At 41.1% G+C, this 18341-nt stretch overlaps 1 protein-coding gene across 1 annotated transcript in view; it reads right to left on the reverse strand.

Moving 5' to 3' along the window:
* fmnl3 (formin-like 3) overlaps positions 1-17973 on the reverse strand; it is a gene marked incomplete at its 5' end in the record, with an annotated part of 30330 nt that extends 12357 nt beyond the window's left edge. Inside the window, 6 exons of the mRNA XM_079226191.1 lie at positions 594-740; positions 1212-1295; positions 3687-3763; positions 4299-4379; positions 4527-4610; positions 17860-17973. Of these exons, the coding sequence (XP_079082317.1) occupies positions 594-740; positions 1212-1295; positions 3687-3763; positions 4299-4379; positions 4527-4610; positions 17860-17973 (587 nt within the window). The remainder of the gene's footprint in view (positions 1-593; positions 741-1211; positions 1296-3686; positions 3764-4298; positions 4380-4526; positions 4611-17859) is intronic.
* Positions 17974-18341: the final 368 nt, after the last annotated feature.

Raw genomic sequence — 18341 nt, forward strand, 5'->3', positions numbered from 1 at the left:
TGCACATAGTATTACTTTTCTTGTGCAGTTCATAAATGGCTTTTACAGTCTCTTGTGATCCAGCGTTTCTGAATTATACACATACTACGGTAATAATAAATTATACATAAAGTTATACCAATACATATTGGGGAGTTTTTCTAATCTTCTTGTGGACTATTTATCTTTTAAATTTCTCCCATCAGACTTTACGTCTTGTGTCTCTTCATCTCTTGTCCGTGTGTGGCTCAGCGAGGAAGAAGACAACTGTCCAACATATGCTGCAGCTCACAGCTGGCTTTCATCTGAGGACAGTACAGGCGCACATCTGGACAGATGAGGGAGGCCGATTACCAAGAGAGACTCATAACGCAAAAGGTCAAAGATTTTAGTATCTATCTCTGATACTATATCTGATTGAGTTTGTGCAGAGCCTTGAGGTCAAGAGAGAGGTCAGCCAAAACATAACTAATCAACCATTCAGGCATCGCCCTGAAACAAAACAGCACCAAGACAACTGGTTTACATGCTAAAACATGATTGGAGCATTCAAGGTAGCACAGCGAAGCAATAACGGGGACAAGTAGCAGAGAAGCTAGCGCAGCAATACGTACCGGAGGACAGACTGGCGGGCAGAGCGCACCAGTGTGTTGCAGAAGGGTTGGGTGCTGGAATGGTGCAGATCCTCTATGGACCTGCTCCAAGATTTAGCCTTATCCAAGAAGCCATCCTCCCCATTTTCCAGCCCCTCAAAATCCAACCTGGGCCACATACAGTCAGACACACAAGCCAACACAGAGGCACAGGGGATGTAGAGGAGAGGAACGGGGGAGGTTAGGTCAGCAAGGCAGCTTGGTAGAGAGCCGGGGGTTATCACAAGAACTGTCATCGAGCTGCATGATAAAGCTCAGCACAGAGATTCTGTCCCATCAGGCAAGGCATAGATCAGCACTACACCACATAGCATACATAGAAACACATTTAGTTTGCCACGTATGCAATAAGGCAAATAAATAGTTTAAAGTTTGCAAATGCAAAGAGCACATTTTTAGATGCACAAGCAGTTTATTATAGGCCCTACAGGACATTATGTGTTAACCCAGCAGCTGAATCCACTGCCCAACCTAGTTCCTCAGGAAAGGTTTTGTCCACTGTCATGAGCAGTGTGCGTGTGCGTGTGCAAGTGAGTGTGTGTGTGTGTGTGTAAAGCGTACTTGTATAAAAGTACTTACATGAAAGCACACTGTGCAAAGGAGAGGTACTCCACCAGGACGTCAAGACCTCTGTTCTCATCATTGAGGAACTCCCTGACCCACCTGTGACGCATGGGAACACAGAGGGGTAAGCAGGGCATCAAATCAGGAGCACACCCGTGTCCTTTTATCCTTTAGGATTGCATTTTACATTACATTTGACCTACTTATGCAAAAAAATAAAGTGAAACAGAGAGAAAATGTAGTAGTTCAGGAATTGATCTGTATCAGGTTGTAAAAATCTGGTTTTGGGCATCCTCCCTGTCAACAATAATAACCCAAAAAATGATTTGTCTTATTAAGTGTAATGACTTGAAATAATGGATTTAAACAAATACCTACTTAAAATATTAGAATACGTTCTATAAAAGTAATTACAAGGAATTTGTAGCAAAATGGAGGCCCAAGTAGAGGCAGATGTATACATAGATGAGCGATGTATATGTATGTATGTTTTAGTTCCTATCTCCACTGACTTTCCTGACGCTTACTGGGCTTCACTGTAGAATTGCAGGTTCTTAGATGTGGGGATTTGCTGCACTTCTTGGTATTACATTAAAACAATTCAATAAATTGGGATTTTGGACAGTTGGTTGGGCAAAAAAAAAAGACCGATTTAAGACTGAAGACTGATTGAGGCATTTTTCCCCTTCTGACCAAGTTAATTGTTCAGACAGGGCAGCAAACAAAAGCAGTCAGACGATTGCCCAGGTTTTGAACAAAACCCCAAGTGAAAGATTATTAATAAAATAAAAGGCAAAATTGTTCCCCAAACTGTTAATTCATCCATCAACTTGCAGTTGTGCATGCTCACAATATTCCCTGGAATAATATAGTTTCTATAATTCGGGTAAACTTTCTGTCTGATTGTACGACAGCATGTGTTTCTCCCGTCTGACTCATTGTTCTAGCAATATCACCTGTATATATTACAGCAAATATGTTATCATAACTGATAGCAAAAACTAAAACCCTTGTATTAAACCAGAATGATCCTTTAAGGCAGCTCTGCGGGGGGGCCAAATGAAGGAACTTGGCAGGAATGTCATGGAAAGTAAACCTGAGCACATTTAACTACAGTTTTTTGGAGAGAGAAACAACTCCAAACAAAGGAATTCCCATTGCGATGAGTGAAAGAATGTGGAGGACATATGGCTGAAGGAGCTGAGCTCAGGTCGAATCTCTGACAGTCAACAGTATTTAGTCTGCCTCCCCCACAGACCCCCTTCACCTCCTCCCCATGTCTTCAGAGAACTCCAGGGGGGGACAGGATTGGGGTAAAAGGTTCTTAAAATAGTCTTGGGGTGCTGGGTAGGATGACAGTCAGCCAATGGTGAGTCAGGCAGGAAAGCAATCAGAGCCTCAAAGTAGCGACGGGAGGGAAGGAGGGAGGTGAGGAGAAGAACTGAGGAAAGCAAACAAAGCAGTAAGAAGATTGGGTGCAGGAGGAAAGGAGAGGAGGGTTGGATAAGGAGGCGGGCTTGATCATCAGTTTCCTGTCTACCACCACCCTCCCTCCCGTTTCTCCTTCCCTGCCACTGACCCCTCACTCCTTCCTCTCTTCCTCCCTCTGCTCCTCGCCAACCAGTTGCTATTTCAGATTTTCTTGGCAAATTCTGGAATAACACATCAGGACAGGCCCAGGAAACAGACATGCATAAAACCGGCATCTATTATACTTAATCCCATCCACAAAAGTCTCCTGAAAATAACTTTCTTTTTTCTCTGCCTGCAAGTCTTTCTGGGAAATGCATTGAAACAGAACTTTATTGATGAGGCCTAATACAATATGAGTTATTCTTGGCGCGCCACGAATGCTATGGAAAGTTAAAGTATTTTTACAGGCTTCTTTTGGTTTGGGAATTCAGCGGCACACAGCGGTCACTGCAGCACATTTATTATGTGAAAGTATGTGTGTGACATCAGATTATAAAGTCAAGGATCATGTCTGCAACAGTGAAGATAAAGGATAGAAAGGCTTCACATAACATCTGCATACACTGCGATGTGTCGGGAACTATACAGTATTAAATGTCCATGACAAACTACGACAAAAAAAGGATTGTGTGCTTTAAAATGTGTAAACAGAAAAGTATCCTTGTGTGTTGTTTTTGTGCTTTTCCCCTGGGCTCAGCATTGGTCATCAGGCTTCCTGTCCCTCTGGCACACACAACAAAGCTTCCTGCTCAACACTATGGGGGAGTGGAAGGGGCAGCACAATAGCTACCATCTGGGCATTATGAGGACCAGCTCTATGAAGTGGAGCTGCAGAGCTTGGCAAGTTAGAACAATGGAGGATATCTTGGCACCAGAAAGAGCTCTGGGTCCCTGCAGCAGCAAGAGCCCAGAAAGGACTATTCTTTACCAGGGAAAACAATCATGTGGGTTCCTTCAGGTTTATGCACCGTTAAATAGATCTGTGTAACAGTTTTGAAGAGGCAAAGTATTGATTACCCGATGTGGTTCGTCCTCAGTGAGATCTCCAGCTCCCTCAAGACTTTGGTAGATTCCTGCACCCGTCTGCGAAACTTCTGTAACACAATGAAAGCACAGAGATTGCTGTAGAGATATAATAGTGCAGGTTTTTAATAAGCAGTGAGAGTTTACAGGTTCCTTTTGAAACAGTACTTAATTAGCATTACACTTTTGTTGCCTGGTGGATTCACAAACTACAGTTTAATAAAAACTTATTAAAAAGGCATTTGTCTTTCTTGTTTATACTTTGTTGGAGCCCACAATACCCAGAATGCAACTCAACCACCGATAGTTCATTTCGAGATTCGAGTATGTTGTGCTAGCACTGGGTAACGTAAAACCTCAAGCAGAGATGAGGAGAAGAGCGGGCTATAACCTCACTTCTTTCTACAGACCTATTTTTTATTTATTTTCAAAACGTGTAGCCTTCAGCCTTTATTCACCTTTATCCGAGTTTATCAGCCACAAAAGGCTTTATGAAATTTTTTCCCACATATGCAGAAGTACTCCCCAACACCTGTAAACAGACTGATCGGTGGAGTTCCCCTTTAAGTGGACGCTATATTTGAAAGGACATTAGTACTCTCCCACCTTCCGAGTGACTCCAGGGTCTAAGTATCCTCGTAGCTTCTGGATGTAGGTGTGAGGAGGATTCTTCACCTGAAACCTCTCCTGAAAATACACAACAGAGTAAGCATTGTAATGTGTAGTTTGCTCAAGTTACTGTGCTGGTGCAGAATGAGTATAGTAATGACGGCAGCTTAGTGTATATTGTGAGTGCTGGTTTTGTAGTTTATGAAAAAGAGTTTTTGAATGCACCTGGTCGCAGATCAGGTCCCACTTCTTCTCATTGTCATACTGCCTGAGGAGCCGTGCTTTGTCTGGAGGCAGATTCATGGAACTCTGAAAATAGAAGATGTGAGCATTAGTTTCATTTCTGACCACATATTTCCTTTTTTCTGTTGATTTGACTCTTTAAAGCAGCTCTGACTGAGTGTGTGTCATTGACTGGGACTTTACAGGCCTCTGTCACCAACAGCAGAGAACAACATTTTGGAGACTTAGACCCTGACCTCACTTCCTGTGCTGACACTCTGTGCTGACAGCATCCTGCCGCAGGAGATGGTCTGCATCTCCACTGCACTTTGGAGTCTCAGTATTGTTCAGGCAACACCTTCATTTTAACCACAACAAGCTAGTACCAAAGTGTGGGCCTATTACCAGACCTGACATCTAGTCCAGCCATAAAAAAAACACTTGAACGCCACACGAGAGGTCCTGAGGCAGCCAGTTTACTGTGGCTCAAATTAAACCCTAAATGCTCTAATTTGTGTTTGGAGACCAACACACACACACTTAAGCGTTTTATGACCTCTTGACAACATTTAAAAAATAACTAAACGACACAAGCATTTGATGAAATAACTTCGTTGACTGAGCCAAGAGCTTGTCAACAGGGGTTGACACGGAAATCTTAAAAATGAGGAAGCACAACAATATGAGGGAGCTTGCCAGTCCCTGAAACTAATCACCTCAGCATTTCTCTTTGAAGAGACATGAGGGATTGTTTGCACTGGGAACCCTCATTTACACCCGTACCAACAGAACTCTGGCAGCCCGGCCACAAACGGCCTGTCAGCTTGACCTTCAACCTTCAGCTATAACTCAGCCTCCCCTCTAAAATGCAGCACCCTGTTAACCCATCCAAGGCCAGACGTGATGTTCACACTAACATTGTTCCACTGGTGGAATGTTTGAGACATGAACAAATACATGAAATATACGTGTTACTATAGCAACCCCTTAGTCACTATAAGGGTGGAACATCACATGTGAGTATCCTTAAAATAAGTGTTCCACATGGGTATTGTTCCCTCCGTCAGCACATCATGAATCATGCCGTCTAAAAGCGGACTGAGGTAAAGAAACAGTCTTTCTGCTTTTCTTGACAGCTGACTAACACTTTTACATTAAACAGCATATTTCTGAAATCACAAATTTGAAAGCAAACACAAAAGTACATGAAGTAAACTTAAATTATAGATGGAAGCCAAAGAGAAACCCTGAGAAACGTAAAAATAGCAATGCCTGACAGTTATAATTGTAGTGGGAAACAGTGCAGAGATGTTGCTTATGGGGCCTTTGACATAACCTGCTCTATGAATCCATGGCAGGACAGAGGAAAGAAGCAACATGCATACCAGATGTCCAGAATTAAAGCAGGAATGTGTCTTGTTTATAGTAGTAAATTTCCTCTCTTGTTTGACCCCCGAGCTGCTCTCTCCTCTCTCTCCCCTGGGAGAAATTTCACCTCCGATACAGTTTTTAGGACAATCCTACTCGGAAGGGAAGAGTAATAAAACACATCTGTATCTGTCTCTAATAAATGATCTCTCTCTGAGCATTTTGAACATGGAATGGACACTCCTTTAATGAGTATTGGTTACTGATAATTTCTACTAGTCCAGTAAATAATAACCTCCAGCTGGTGATTATCAAAAGAAAACTCAGCGGACATATTGCATTCTTATTAATTAAATTAATCAATGAAAGAAAAAACATTAAGATTTACTGTACAGCTAAAACTATTAGTTAACTAATCAATTAGTCAACAAGAACATTTATTTCTAACATGAACTATTTTGATGATGGATTATTGTTTTCAGTTGCATGTAATATTTGCTGATTCCAGCTTCTCAAATGTCATTTATTGTCATACTGTATATAACGGTAAATTGAATGTTTAGATTTTGGACTGTTGGTCAGACAAAACAAGACATTTGCAGATGTCTCCTTGGGCTCTGGGGAACCCAAGGAGGAATTATTGAAACATTTTTCAATAATTTAGGACATTTAAACCGGTAACTGAGAAAATAAATGGGCAGATTAATTGATAATGAGAATAATCTTTTGTCGCAGTCCACCTAGGTTTCAGTGGATTGACCCTTGTTCATAATTAAGTAATGACTAAGAAGTACCAACTGCACTGTGTGCCAAGTGGATCAATACAATACATATAATAGTGTTTCATAGGCTTGAATTGTGATGCAAACAGTAAATGAAAGCAATGTTCAAAAGCAAACACTGCTCATGACAGTGGACAAAACCTTTCCTGAGGAACAAGGTTGGGCAGTGGATTCAGCTGCTGGGTTAACACGTAATGTCCTGTAGGGCCTATTATAAACTGCTTGTGCATCTAAAAATGTGGTCTTTACATTTGCAATCTTTAAACTATTTATTTGCAAAATTAAGTAAAAACCTTCCCACTGATATTGGATTTCAGTAATAATAATAATAATAATAATAATAATAATAAAAACATGAATTAGAAGTGAAAAAAAACAATCAGTAAATGCAATATAGGTGCACAAGACTTTGATGTTTAGTACTGTCCTGCTCTTTGTCAGTTAGAGCCTCAGGTAATGGAAACAAATACAGGTGGGACCGTGAGCAGTGTGAAGCTACAAATGTTATGGGTGTAAAAAAGTGTTTCTCTATTGACAGAGAAGGTAAAGAAGTGGTTTCTCCTGCGAAAAGGCAAAAGGCAGAGAGGATGTTTCCTTTCTGACTAGATTTGGTTAATTTGAGCCACGTAACCCAATTTAGCTAATTTCATTTCACTTTCTCCCACAGTGATACAATCTTGCCCTTCCTGTGTTTATAAGAAGCTAGAAAAAAGTTGTTTTATGGGGGAGAGGGGGCAGTGGCCCAGTTTGGGATTCATCGGCCCATTTTAGGAGTAAAATACTACAGAAATGTCAAAAATGTTTGGCGCTTGTTATGTTGCCATGTTGCCCACATACTCTCTCCTCCAGCAAGGCCTTTCTTGTTTGACCTGAGACTGGCTTTCCGAAGGATTCAATGTGGCGCTTTGTTTTGATTTGGTGCTGTGCCATTCCCATACTTTGACATTTGAGTTCCTCATAGAAAATTGCTAACAATGGCTGGTGGGCAGGGTCAGTGTCTGTCCCCTGGTGCTTTGCAGAGCAAAATCCGGCGAAAACACAACACCAGTACACTGTGCAACCAGATGGACTGGTTCTATTATCACCACTAACTCTGCTATCATTAGGCCCCCATGTTGAGCACAGGGGGCAGAGTTTCCAAGGAAGAGAAAGAAAACACTGTAATGTAACTTGTTAAAATACCATTACACTATCAATCTTGCTTGCTATTTAAAGTATTTGTTCACAGAAATCAGTTCAGAAAAGGAGTAAATACATGTGGTGAAAAACAATATAATGGAGGAAATAAGATCTAATGAAAATGACAGAAAATCGATCAACGTAAATTTGGTTTCAGTGATTAATCGTTACAAAAAATAAACAACATTCGTTGGTTTCAGCCTCTTAAATGTGAGAATGTTTTGCTTTTCCCTGGGGAAAAAATGGTTTACCGTTTAATTGAAAATAGTGTTGGAATTTATTGGATATTTATATTATTTTCCTGTTATTTTCTTCCTTACTATTGTAAATTGATCAACACATACACAAACAAATGAAAATACTTGTTCTCTGATCCCTGTATATCATATTGTGCATAGTCACCAATAAAGTATATAAAAAAGAAGGAATTTATTGGATATTTAAAAAGGTAAATAAGCCTAAAAAAGAGAACATATTATGCACAAACCAAGGGAAGTATATATGTCTCACATTTAGAGGTAAAAGGATGTTGTGGAGGAGAATTAAGCACAGAGAGACATTTGAGCCGTCGACAAAGGAAGACAGAGGTTTTCAAGACTCAACAGTAAAGTAGTTGAGGGGGTCAGGTTTCGGGTTAAGGAGGCATGGAGAGTCCAGGAGAGCCATCAGGGACTCAGCAGAGCAGTCAAGTCACGCATAACCCCAACAACTGAGGGGGGATGCTGCAGAGCCCATGGCCGCCGCAGACACGGAGAGTCAACAGGGCAACGCTGTCTGCTCTAAACTGGACAGCTTCCTAATCTGAGCTGATTTACAATCAGCCAGGAGTTGAGTTTATGACTAGAAACTCCAGCCAGATAGACAAATGGAAAAGAGTGACAAGATGGTTCCCCCCTGATCTTGTTTTCCAGCTTCACACTTTCAGTCAGGATAAGATATAACACCGCCATACAGCAAACCAAACTGACTCTGAGCTTCAGAGTTTGTTATTGTAGAGAACACACAAGTGTATTTACTTTGTCACAAAAGCCTGGGAGAGATATGTACTATGTACTCTGTATCATAGTAAATGTTTTTTTGTATTTTTTGTAAATCAGTGAAGATCTGACAAAAATGCATGTGCAGCATTCTGAATCTAGCTTTTATGAATTAGTGGTGGCTTGTAAGCCCATGTAAAGTGGACATAGCTGTATCCAATAACACTAACGATAATATCAATACACAAGACACAATAATAAGGTGTTGTGCTCTGCTTTATTCCATGTAAATCCAATGTTCAGATTGATAACCTGACCAAACCTGAACAAAGCAGATGCATTCAATTCAATTTGAGCTCTTGGTGGGTTGGAAACCCACAGTCTATGTTTTTATCTACTTTGATAGGTTGACACAGGCCAGACTGAGTTCTCATCAGCTCAGAGGGAAAGAAGTGTGTGGCTAGAGAGCTCACTTTGCTGGACAGAGCCAGAGCAGATCAGACATCGAGGCCCAGACTGCCCCGTTACCCAGAACCAGTCTGAGTGTGTGCTCATCGGGACGGGTTCCAGGAAGAAGGGACTTACGGTACAACTACTGTGAGCCGACATAATCAAAGGGTCACAGCTGCGTACCACAATGCACGGAGCTGAAATCAAACATTCAAAGAAAGGCAGGTTCATTTATTCACTAACGTCTGGGACATTTCTTCTGCAATGGCGATTCAAGGCGCTGCACAGATTGCCAGTACAAGATGAACAGATAAACAATGACAAATACTAGAAAATAACAGTAAAAGTAGAAAATCTGAATATTGAAGGAATAGTTTAACATTTGTGAAATATGCTTATTTGCCGAGAGTTAAAGGAGGAGCTCAAAACCACTCTCTTGTCTTGTCTGAACACAAAATGTGAGGCTCGTTAAGCTGATTGTAGACGGATGTGAGAAGAGTGTTGATTTTCTCATCTCACCCTCAGCAAGAAGACGTAGATACAAAATGTCAAACTACCCCTTCAAAGCTATAAATATGTATACCAGTGTCAATAGATGGTGGTCCTAACCCATCAATTGATTTATAGACACATAACTTGATTTTAAAATCAATAATCTGACCTTTCAGTTGCCAGTTTAGAGACTTGAGAAATAATGTAATATATGTTTTATTTATTTATTGTTAAAGCTTCAGCTTTAGCTTTGAAAAGAAACTTTTAGTAACCTCAATAAATAAAAGCATGGATCAGCTTTTTCAGATCCTGTGTGGAAGTTAATCCTTTGACACTTGCTTTACTTTTCAGAGAATAAAAGGCTGACATTTTAAATGTGTTCAGTTGGCTGCCAGGACTCTAATATCTGATCAACAGTAACAGTATTATTGATAACAAAAATGTTATCATTAAAAATATTCGAGAAAAAAACATGTCTGGATCTTTTTTCTCAATAAAAAAAGAAGCACTGGCATATATTGATTCAAAGCACCTCAGCTATGTATGAAAATTAAAAAAAAATTCGGAACATATTTCAATGATCCGGTAATAAAGGAAAATACTGGACCAGGCAATGAGGGGAGAGATAAGACCCGTAGCTGAAGTAAGCGTAATGGTCTGAAGAGGTTGGAAAAATGCAGGCCACTGATCCCTGTCTGGAGGCAGACCAATAAACCAACAAGGAGGGAAAGAAAACAGAATGAATATGGGACTTGGCATGATTGTGTTTTATTTAAGCCTATTTCAGGCCCTCACAATGAGAAAAGAAAGTGATGATCCACTGCTTTTGCCAGCGCTGGATGGACATAGTTCAAGATAAATGCATCTGCACCATAACGGACGCTAAGAGGAACAGGACGGGGAAATACAAAACCAACATCTGGGCGCCTGTCTGTTACACTGTAGATGCCACATGCCCTGATGACGACATCAGGTGGGGCTTAACGAGGCACAATGACCTTATTTAATGACATCATTCATGGTAAACGTAAGTGTGAATCACACCCGCTTTTCATTAATGAACGTTATTGTTTGGATTCCTCCTTTTCCTTGCTATTGAAACACAATGAGAGGAGACAGGATGAGACATTGTCGTCACCGGGCTGCAGGGACTTCCTTAACTCTTCAGGAAATCACAAACTGCCCTGATTAATGTCATGTTTGTGCCTTCTGTTACGTGTAATATGAGCATGTGTGAGTGTTCTTTGCACATCCAATGTGTTTATGTTTGTACAAATTAATTGTAGATGTTTTTCCAGTTCCCAGGTAAGCCTCGTGGAATTGAAAGCGACAGAGCAGAGTGTGTGAAAACACTGCCCACCCTTTCTATGAGCAGACATCCAATCACCCTATCGCTCTTTGGCGAGGTAACCCGAACCAGGCAATCACAACAAAGCATGAGTCCTGGACAAAGATACTGGAGGACTGGGAGGCCAACAATGCAGATGCTACCAGGTTTCCAAAGGCAGAGCCTGGAGGTGGGAGGGGCAGAAATCAGAGAGGACAAGATGTTTTTCTAACAGGTGGAGAAGTTTTCATGTAGCTGCGTACTCTAGCCTGTCCACTCAATATGTGTCCTTGTTTACAAAGCAAACAGACTCAGGTAAGAGCGTGCTTATTAAGATATTAGCACAACAGGTAAGGTCACACCTCATTTACATGCAAACGTCAGTCTGTGACCAAACATCATTCTTGACATGTGAAACTTAAAGCATGTAAAAGGGAAAACAGTGCAACACAATCGATAAACATAATTGACATCATTTACTTCCATTTCTCCACCAATACACATCTTAAACTCTTCTTAGTTTATATCGCTTAAGATATAAATTAAGGCTATCGATAATTTCCCCCACTAACCTGTGAATTGTTAATTTAACAAAATCTCAGAAAACATTGACAATTTGAAATCACTATTTCGAAAGTTCAGTGTGACATCTTCAAAGTTTAGTCAGTCCAAGAGTCAAAAATTCAAACACATACATTAAAAATTAAATTAAAAAACCCCGCTAATCCTCACATTTTAAACTGAAACTAGTGAATTTTGGAGGGTGTTTGCCTTCCCTTCATCTGCCTGCACTCTATTCTATACTCTAAGCCCTCTATTCTCTCATGAACTCACGTCTTTACAACTCAAAACCAAATGGTCATTTCACAGCCAGCCAAAGCAAAAGGAAGTTGGTTTTTGGTTGATAAATCAAGAACTACCTCCCAAAACCCATTTGCTCCTCCATTTATTTACCCGGTGACATGGCAGTGATGATCGACAGCGGTGATAGCGACAGACCGTTATCATCACAAGGTTCTTTGAGTCGAACAAATGGCCACAGCCTGAGATAATGACGAAAATGTCCTTCTGAAGCCAGATGTTCCTCAAGCTTCAAACGTGACCAAATTAGCTTATACGTTTTTGTGTTCCAAAACAACAGAGAGATAAAACTATCCCAGCAATCCCACCTGACAACTATATTGTCCAATTTATTATTATTTTTAAACATTGTAACTAGGAAACGTGAAGACAAACAAGGATATAAGCTAGGTTAGGACTGAGTTATAAATAAATACTACAATCGGTAAATACAGTCATTCCTGCGTGGCCAACATCCTGTTTGTTCTCCTGCGTGCGTCCGAGCAGGGGCCAGGGAAGCCCCGGCCAACAGATGATATACACCGGGAATGTCAAGAATGCAGGTACATGAATGCCTCAATAACTCATGCTGGTAAATGCCTCTTGGCACACTCCCAAGTTAAGAAGGTGAAGGTCGGCCAAAAAGAAAAGGGCGACCAATCTGAACCAGGGCTGTGTACAAATAAAAGTTTTGAATTAAATTGGATTTATCTTCATGGTTGAGGTTTGTATTGGAGGAAACGGTGATAATGAACTAAAGAGGAACCAAAACAGTCAAGACACGTAGAGCTCACATGAGAACGACTGAATCACGTCACCCGTGATGTCTGAAAAAGTTCCCCTTTGTTTCTCAATAAGACTTCATTCACCTTAATTTTACTGTAGAAACAGAAGTCTTGAAAAAGCAGAAGATAGAGAAAAGCTACTGTATGTCATTGAAGGAAGGCCTGGGAAATAATTACATCATGTAGGAGAGGTAGCTGCTATAATCCACTGGCTCTTTAAATGGGTTTACAGCAGTTCTTCTGAGTGTCCCTGTAAAAAGAGTGTAGCGGCACAAAGGGCACCAGGGGATGAGGCCCCCTTTCTAAAACAACACTGACTGACAGAGTCCCCATTGTATTGAGGAGGAAACCACTTCTCCAACCTACAGCCATGGTGCAGCTGCATTAGAGAAGCATGCAAACCCCCACTGACACGCACAAATGCACGCACCAAAAAAAACATACATATGCACAGAAATGGAAAACACATGCAGTTTCTTTGCACAGATGAATACGTCCAGATCTATACACATTTCAATGATGTGCACAAACAACTTGTGCTAAGTGCTGAGTTGATGTTTCTTATACGCTTGAAAGTTGAAAAAGAACAATCTGTCACCAAAAATAATCTGCAAAAGTAAACAGGAAATACTTTTGCAGAAATACTAATTGTGCGATATCTCTGTTGATCTGGCTTTATATGTAATAGATAGCCTTTTTTGGTATGAACAACCAAAACGTTTTTACAATTTTTTTTTTTTGTATTCTAGTCTTATTAGTGAGCGTTAGAGGTACTGTTTCCAGTATTTATGCTAAGTTAGTTGGCGGATGACCCTATTTTCCATAAAGACACGAAAGTGGCATTGATCGTTTCATCTAACTTTAGCAAGCAAATAAGCAGTAAATATATTTCCCAAAATGTTGCTATATGGGGATATGTTATATCTGCTCAGTCATGGGCTTTTACTTGACCTTTGCTTTCCAAAATAACGACATAGATAGAGGTCGAGAAGCACTAAAACGCCCCATAAAGCCTGGTCCGAATTGGGTAATTGTAGCCCGAGGGTGGAGAGAGCCAGGTGGACAGCCTTGTGCTGAACCCCCCCCTGCCTGCTCCGCTGATTTAAAACCAATTTAACTATGTGCTCTCAAACTCCCATGATCCCCCTCTTCCTAGGATGTAGTTGTGGGTGGCTGAGCCAGATGTACACACACTTCCAACTTAAATGACGTAACAAACACATTTTCTTATTTCAGAAATGATGCATGTGAGAAAGGGAGTGGTAGACATACTAAGCACATAAATAAACTACGGCCGCCATCCAACAAATGAAAATTATTTAGATTGTATGTCCAATAAACACATCGCACAGCTTGACGACATTAGTTCCACTTGAGTGGCATCTATCAGACGCTGCAGCTTTCTTTAGACTTCAGCCATCAAGACACAGTGATGTCAAACAGGGCGCTGGAGTCACATTGTCAGCATGCCGGATTTCTCTACCACTTTTCCATTTGTAGTTTTCACAACATTTGCTACTGCTGCTTAATGGTGAGAATATCAACTCTCAAAAGCACGTGACGCAACTTGATGTAATCGTCGAAAAGATGTGAGTCAGACAAATCGGTTAAAATGGTTTCCAACGCAATTAAGTGAGGTAAATAATCAAAAGCTGCGCCCATAACAGCTTTTAAATATGTGTGCGCTGCTTAATAACGTTGGTTAAGTCATTACAACCTAGAACAGTGGCAGACCGCCAGTTCAAAGAGAATTTTCCCTTTCTGAGTTCTCCTGTGGCCTCAACTGAGACCAGACCGCAGGAATCCAGCGGTGGATCGGTGCTCGGGCACTTTGAAAGAGGATCCGAGGCCAGGCATGCACCTTTGAAAATCCACTCACTGATCTCACATCATTTTCATAAGGACAGAGTCATATGGAGAAGGTTATTTCTTAGGACAGACCCACAGTGAGAGTGAATGCAGGGAATGGGAGGATAGGAAACACTGAGTGGGTAAGTGAATGAGAGGTTCCACTTCCATTTAGAACAGCAAGGATAAGTAACAGTTAGCAAGGACAAAAGAGAGGGGAAAAAGAGCCAAAACCATCAAGAGGATGCCACCAATGACTACGGTATAATTTTAAAGATATAGCTTCTATGCTGTGCATCTGTGAGGTCTAGGTATATATGTATCACTAGCTGAACTAATGGCATGTTAGAAGCAGCCTGAAGGAACACAGTTCTTATTGTAAAGTGAACCAACCACAGCGACCATTGGAAGCAATGCAATTTCCCCTGTAAAACGAAGAAAGGAAAATGCTAGGCAGCTGTTTCCAGCCACAAAAGACAGAACTCAGGCAGTTTCTGAGGATGCATGGACAAAAGAGACGAGAAGGACAGATGCCTTTAGCACATGCTGCCGGATAGAATGGACCCAGGCATTTTATTAGCAGACCGCATGAAGTTGAAGCTAACCCAGGGGTCTCGCCCCTCCTCCGTCTACAGTAGAGCAGACCTGTTAAAGTCATTAGTCCTGGGATATTACTACACTGGCGAAGGCTGCTGCACCCATGACATCATTGTGGGCTGCTGTCAGTCCGATGGGACGTCTGTGAGCTGTGTCTGAGAGGAGAGGGCAGTCCCACCACGCAGCTGCAGACACATCCATTCACACCAGCATGCCATCATGCAGCAGGAAATACAACGATCCAGAGAAGGGGAATTTACAAATGTCAAAATATCCATTTATGCAACGCGTGTTATTTCTGAGGCTGTGACGAAGCCAGTTATGTCAAGAAACCTGCCCAATTTAGAAAAGCAGAATGAATCCCACAGACTATTTTTGGAGTATATGATGCTTTACAGCCACTGCCAGACAACAGATCCATCGCCTTGTCCTTCCTGAAGAGCTCCAACCACAAAGACAGAAGCTTTTGAAGTGCTTTTATCTCAAAACAAGGGGCCAGTAGTGCAGAGAGACGTCCATTGTCTGATAAGAACGCTAAAATATACAAACATGTTGTTCTTTCCCACAAAGTAAAGGAAATCTGGGGCTACGATGGGGCAGGGTGGGGTTGGAGAGCCTGAAAAATGTTCCAGTCAAAAACGCAACTGAAATGTTGAGTCTACTGCCTCTTGCATAGAAATCATCTGCTCTGCACGGCTGAACATAATAACAGGGATTGACTTTGTGTTCCAGGGCAGTCAAACAACTGAAAATTGTTCCAGTCTCGAGGCAGGATATATGTTGATCTTTTTTCTTTACGGGAAATGTGACCGCTATGGAAAAACTTGATATGAAATGTCCCAAGCAATGAGACATCTGCGTGAAGGAGACACTACTTGAGCTGTCATAATGGTGCTGACAGTGTAGTACAGTGTATAATTGTCATAATAGCTGAGGATTAGCACAGCAGTCATCAAGCAAGCCATGAATGGCTTCTGGTTGTGCTAGTCTCTTCATATGAGGGCTTTGCTCTGTAGTTGCTGATGGCTCTGACAAGCAGCTAATGGCTTTATTCCAGAAACATGAAGGATCCACAAAGTTTTCACGAATGAGACGATCTGAGCCATGCTAAGAAGACTCCAGCTCTCAGCTGCTTGAAGCAGTAGTTAAGCTCTCAAACAGCTGAAAATCAAGGCCGGGTGTGGTTATGTTTAAATAAGTACCTGTGATAAACCTCCATGCAACTTTTTAACAAAAAATAAACAAGTAATATGCTGATAAAAACCTAAATAAGTATGTTATGCTTCTCTGACTGTGTTAGAGTACTCACTGTAGCAGAGCAACAAGTTGGAGATGTTATTGAGCTTTCTCTTTTCTCTTTGGATGGTGCAAGTGTGGATAGAGTACATGAATATGTAACTCAAATACAGGTTCTGTGAATAATACCGCACAACTTAAATGTTAATCAACATTGTTACAACAAAAGGTTGCTCTGATAAAAGATATACCACCACGGTGTTCCTGTGAAAAGGGCCAATGCGTTACTATTTTATAAACCACTGTAATACTCAGTAATATGGTAATTAGCAGTAATAGGTAATTAGTTGAGTACACTACTTGATCAACAATCTACTTGAGCCAAAGAGTTTCAACTGCAACGATTATTTTCATTATTTACTTTTGTCAAAAGATAGTGTTTCTAAAGCCCATGTGACTTATTTTGTCAAACCAAAAGTGCAAAAACCCCAAAACTATTCCGTTTACTATCACACGACCAGTGAATGTTTGGTATTTATGCGCAGAATTGACCTAAATGATTAATTGATGATCAAAGTGGTTGCTGGTTAACTGCGTGTCGATGGATTATCATTTTCAGCTCCAGTGGAGTCACAGATTAATGATTTTCCCTTCTGCAGATGACTGACTTGCAGCACCCACTTCCTCAGCCTGACGTTCAACTTATTCTGAGTCAACATGAATGTTCCTGAAAAAAAGAGAAAACGTGTGAAGTGCCCAGTATGACAGAGTACGTGTCTGTGTTGATAGTCGGTAAAAGTGGGTGTTGACTGTGTGCTCATTATTACAAAGCGCTCAGACAACTCAACTCCAGCCTGATGTGAGAAGGGAGGAGAGACTCTTCGGGTGTGGGAGTTTTAGGGGAATTCAGAAAATGCTGCTTTCAGATGGTTTGCCTGCAGCGAGAAAAAATAAATAAATTTAAAAAAAAGGCGAAGAATGCCGAGATGTGCTCAGTCAAGGATATACAGTTTAATGTCAACCCCTGCCAACTCTCACCATGCTTACTTCAGCCAAACGCGGAGTTGTCTGACTTTAGGGGAGACAAAAGAACCGCAGGAGAGAGGGGGAGGCAGAGAATGAGGGGCGGGACAGCACAGGTCGGTTCATTTAAACATATCAGCAGCTCTTAATGGGAGATACTGAACTGTAAATACACATATTATACGTTCATGTCTAGGTCCAAATTACAACAAAACAAAAGAGCACAAATTAATTCTTTTGTTACAGAAACACCATCCATCATTAGGGATGTTTATGTTGGCACTATTTAGAATGTGTAATTCTGTAAATGATTAATTTATGAGGCAGATGGAGTCAGAACAGCTGAAGTTAAAATGAGCCACACTTTAATTAAAGTTGTAAGATATCTCTTTGATGTTTGATGTTGGACCACAAACTGAGATCACAACTTACCAAAACAATGGCAAATTTCTCCTCCAGCTCAGTGGGGTCAGGCATGGGGACCTTTAGAGGCATGATGTGATGCTTCATCTCCGACTGGCCATCCACACTTTCTATATTACCCATTTTCCCCCAGATGTGCCGTATCCTCCTCGATTTGAGTCCTGAATTTTCTTCCAGTGGTGATAATCCAAGCAAAAACAAAGATCAAAAATCTCCCAAATATTCCAACTTCATGAACGGATTAATCCAAATAATTTACTTTTCCCAAACGAGATAAACCGCTGACAGTGCAGTAGTCTCGTCTCACTGTCCCAAAATGCCATTTACGCTTTACTCGCGCGTTTAGGTTTACAGTGTGCTCCACAGTAGCGTCCCTTAAAAAAAACGGATACTTTCAAAAGTAACAATCAAAGTGCAGATGCTTTCTCCTCCAGAAAGAAGTTTCTAATTTGCCTGGCCAATCCATTACTTAAAAACGTATTTCCCCTCGC

Source organism: Taurulus bubalis (assembly GCF_910589615.1).
Source record: "Taurulus bubalis genome assembly, chromosome: 11".
Classification (NCBI taxonomy): domain Eukaryota; kingdom Metazoa; phylum Chordata; class Actinopteri; order Perciformes; family Cottidae; genus Taurulus; species Taurulus bubalis.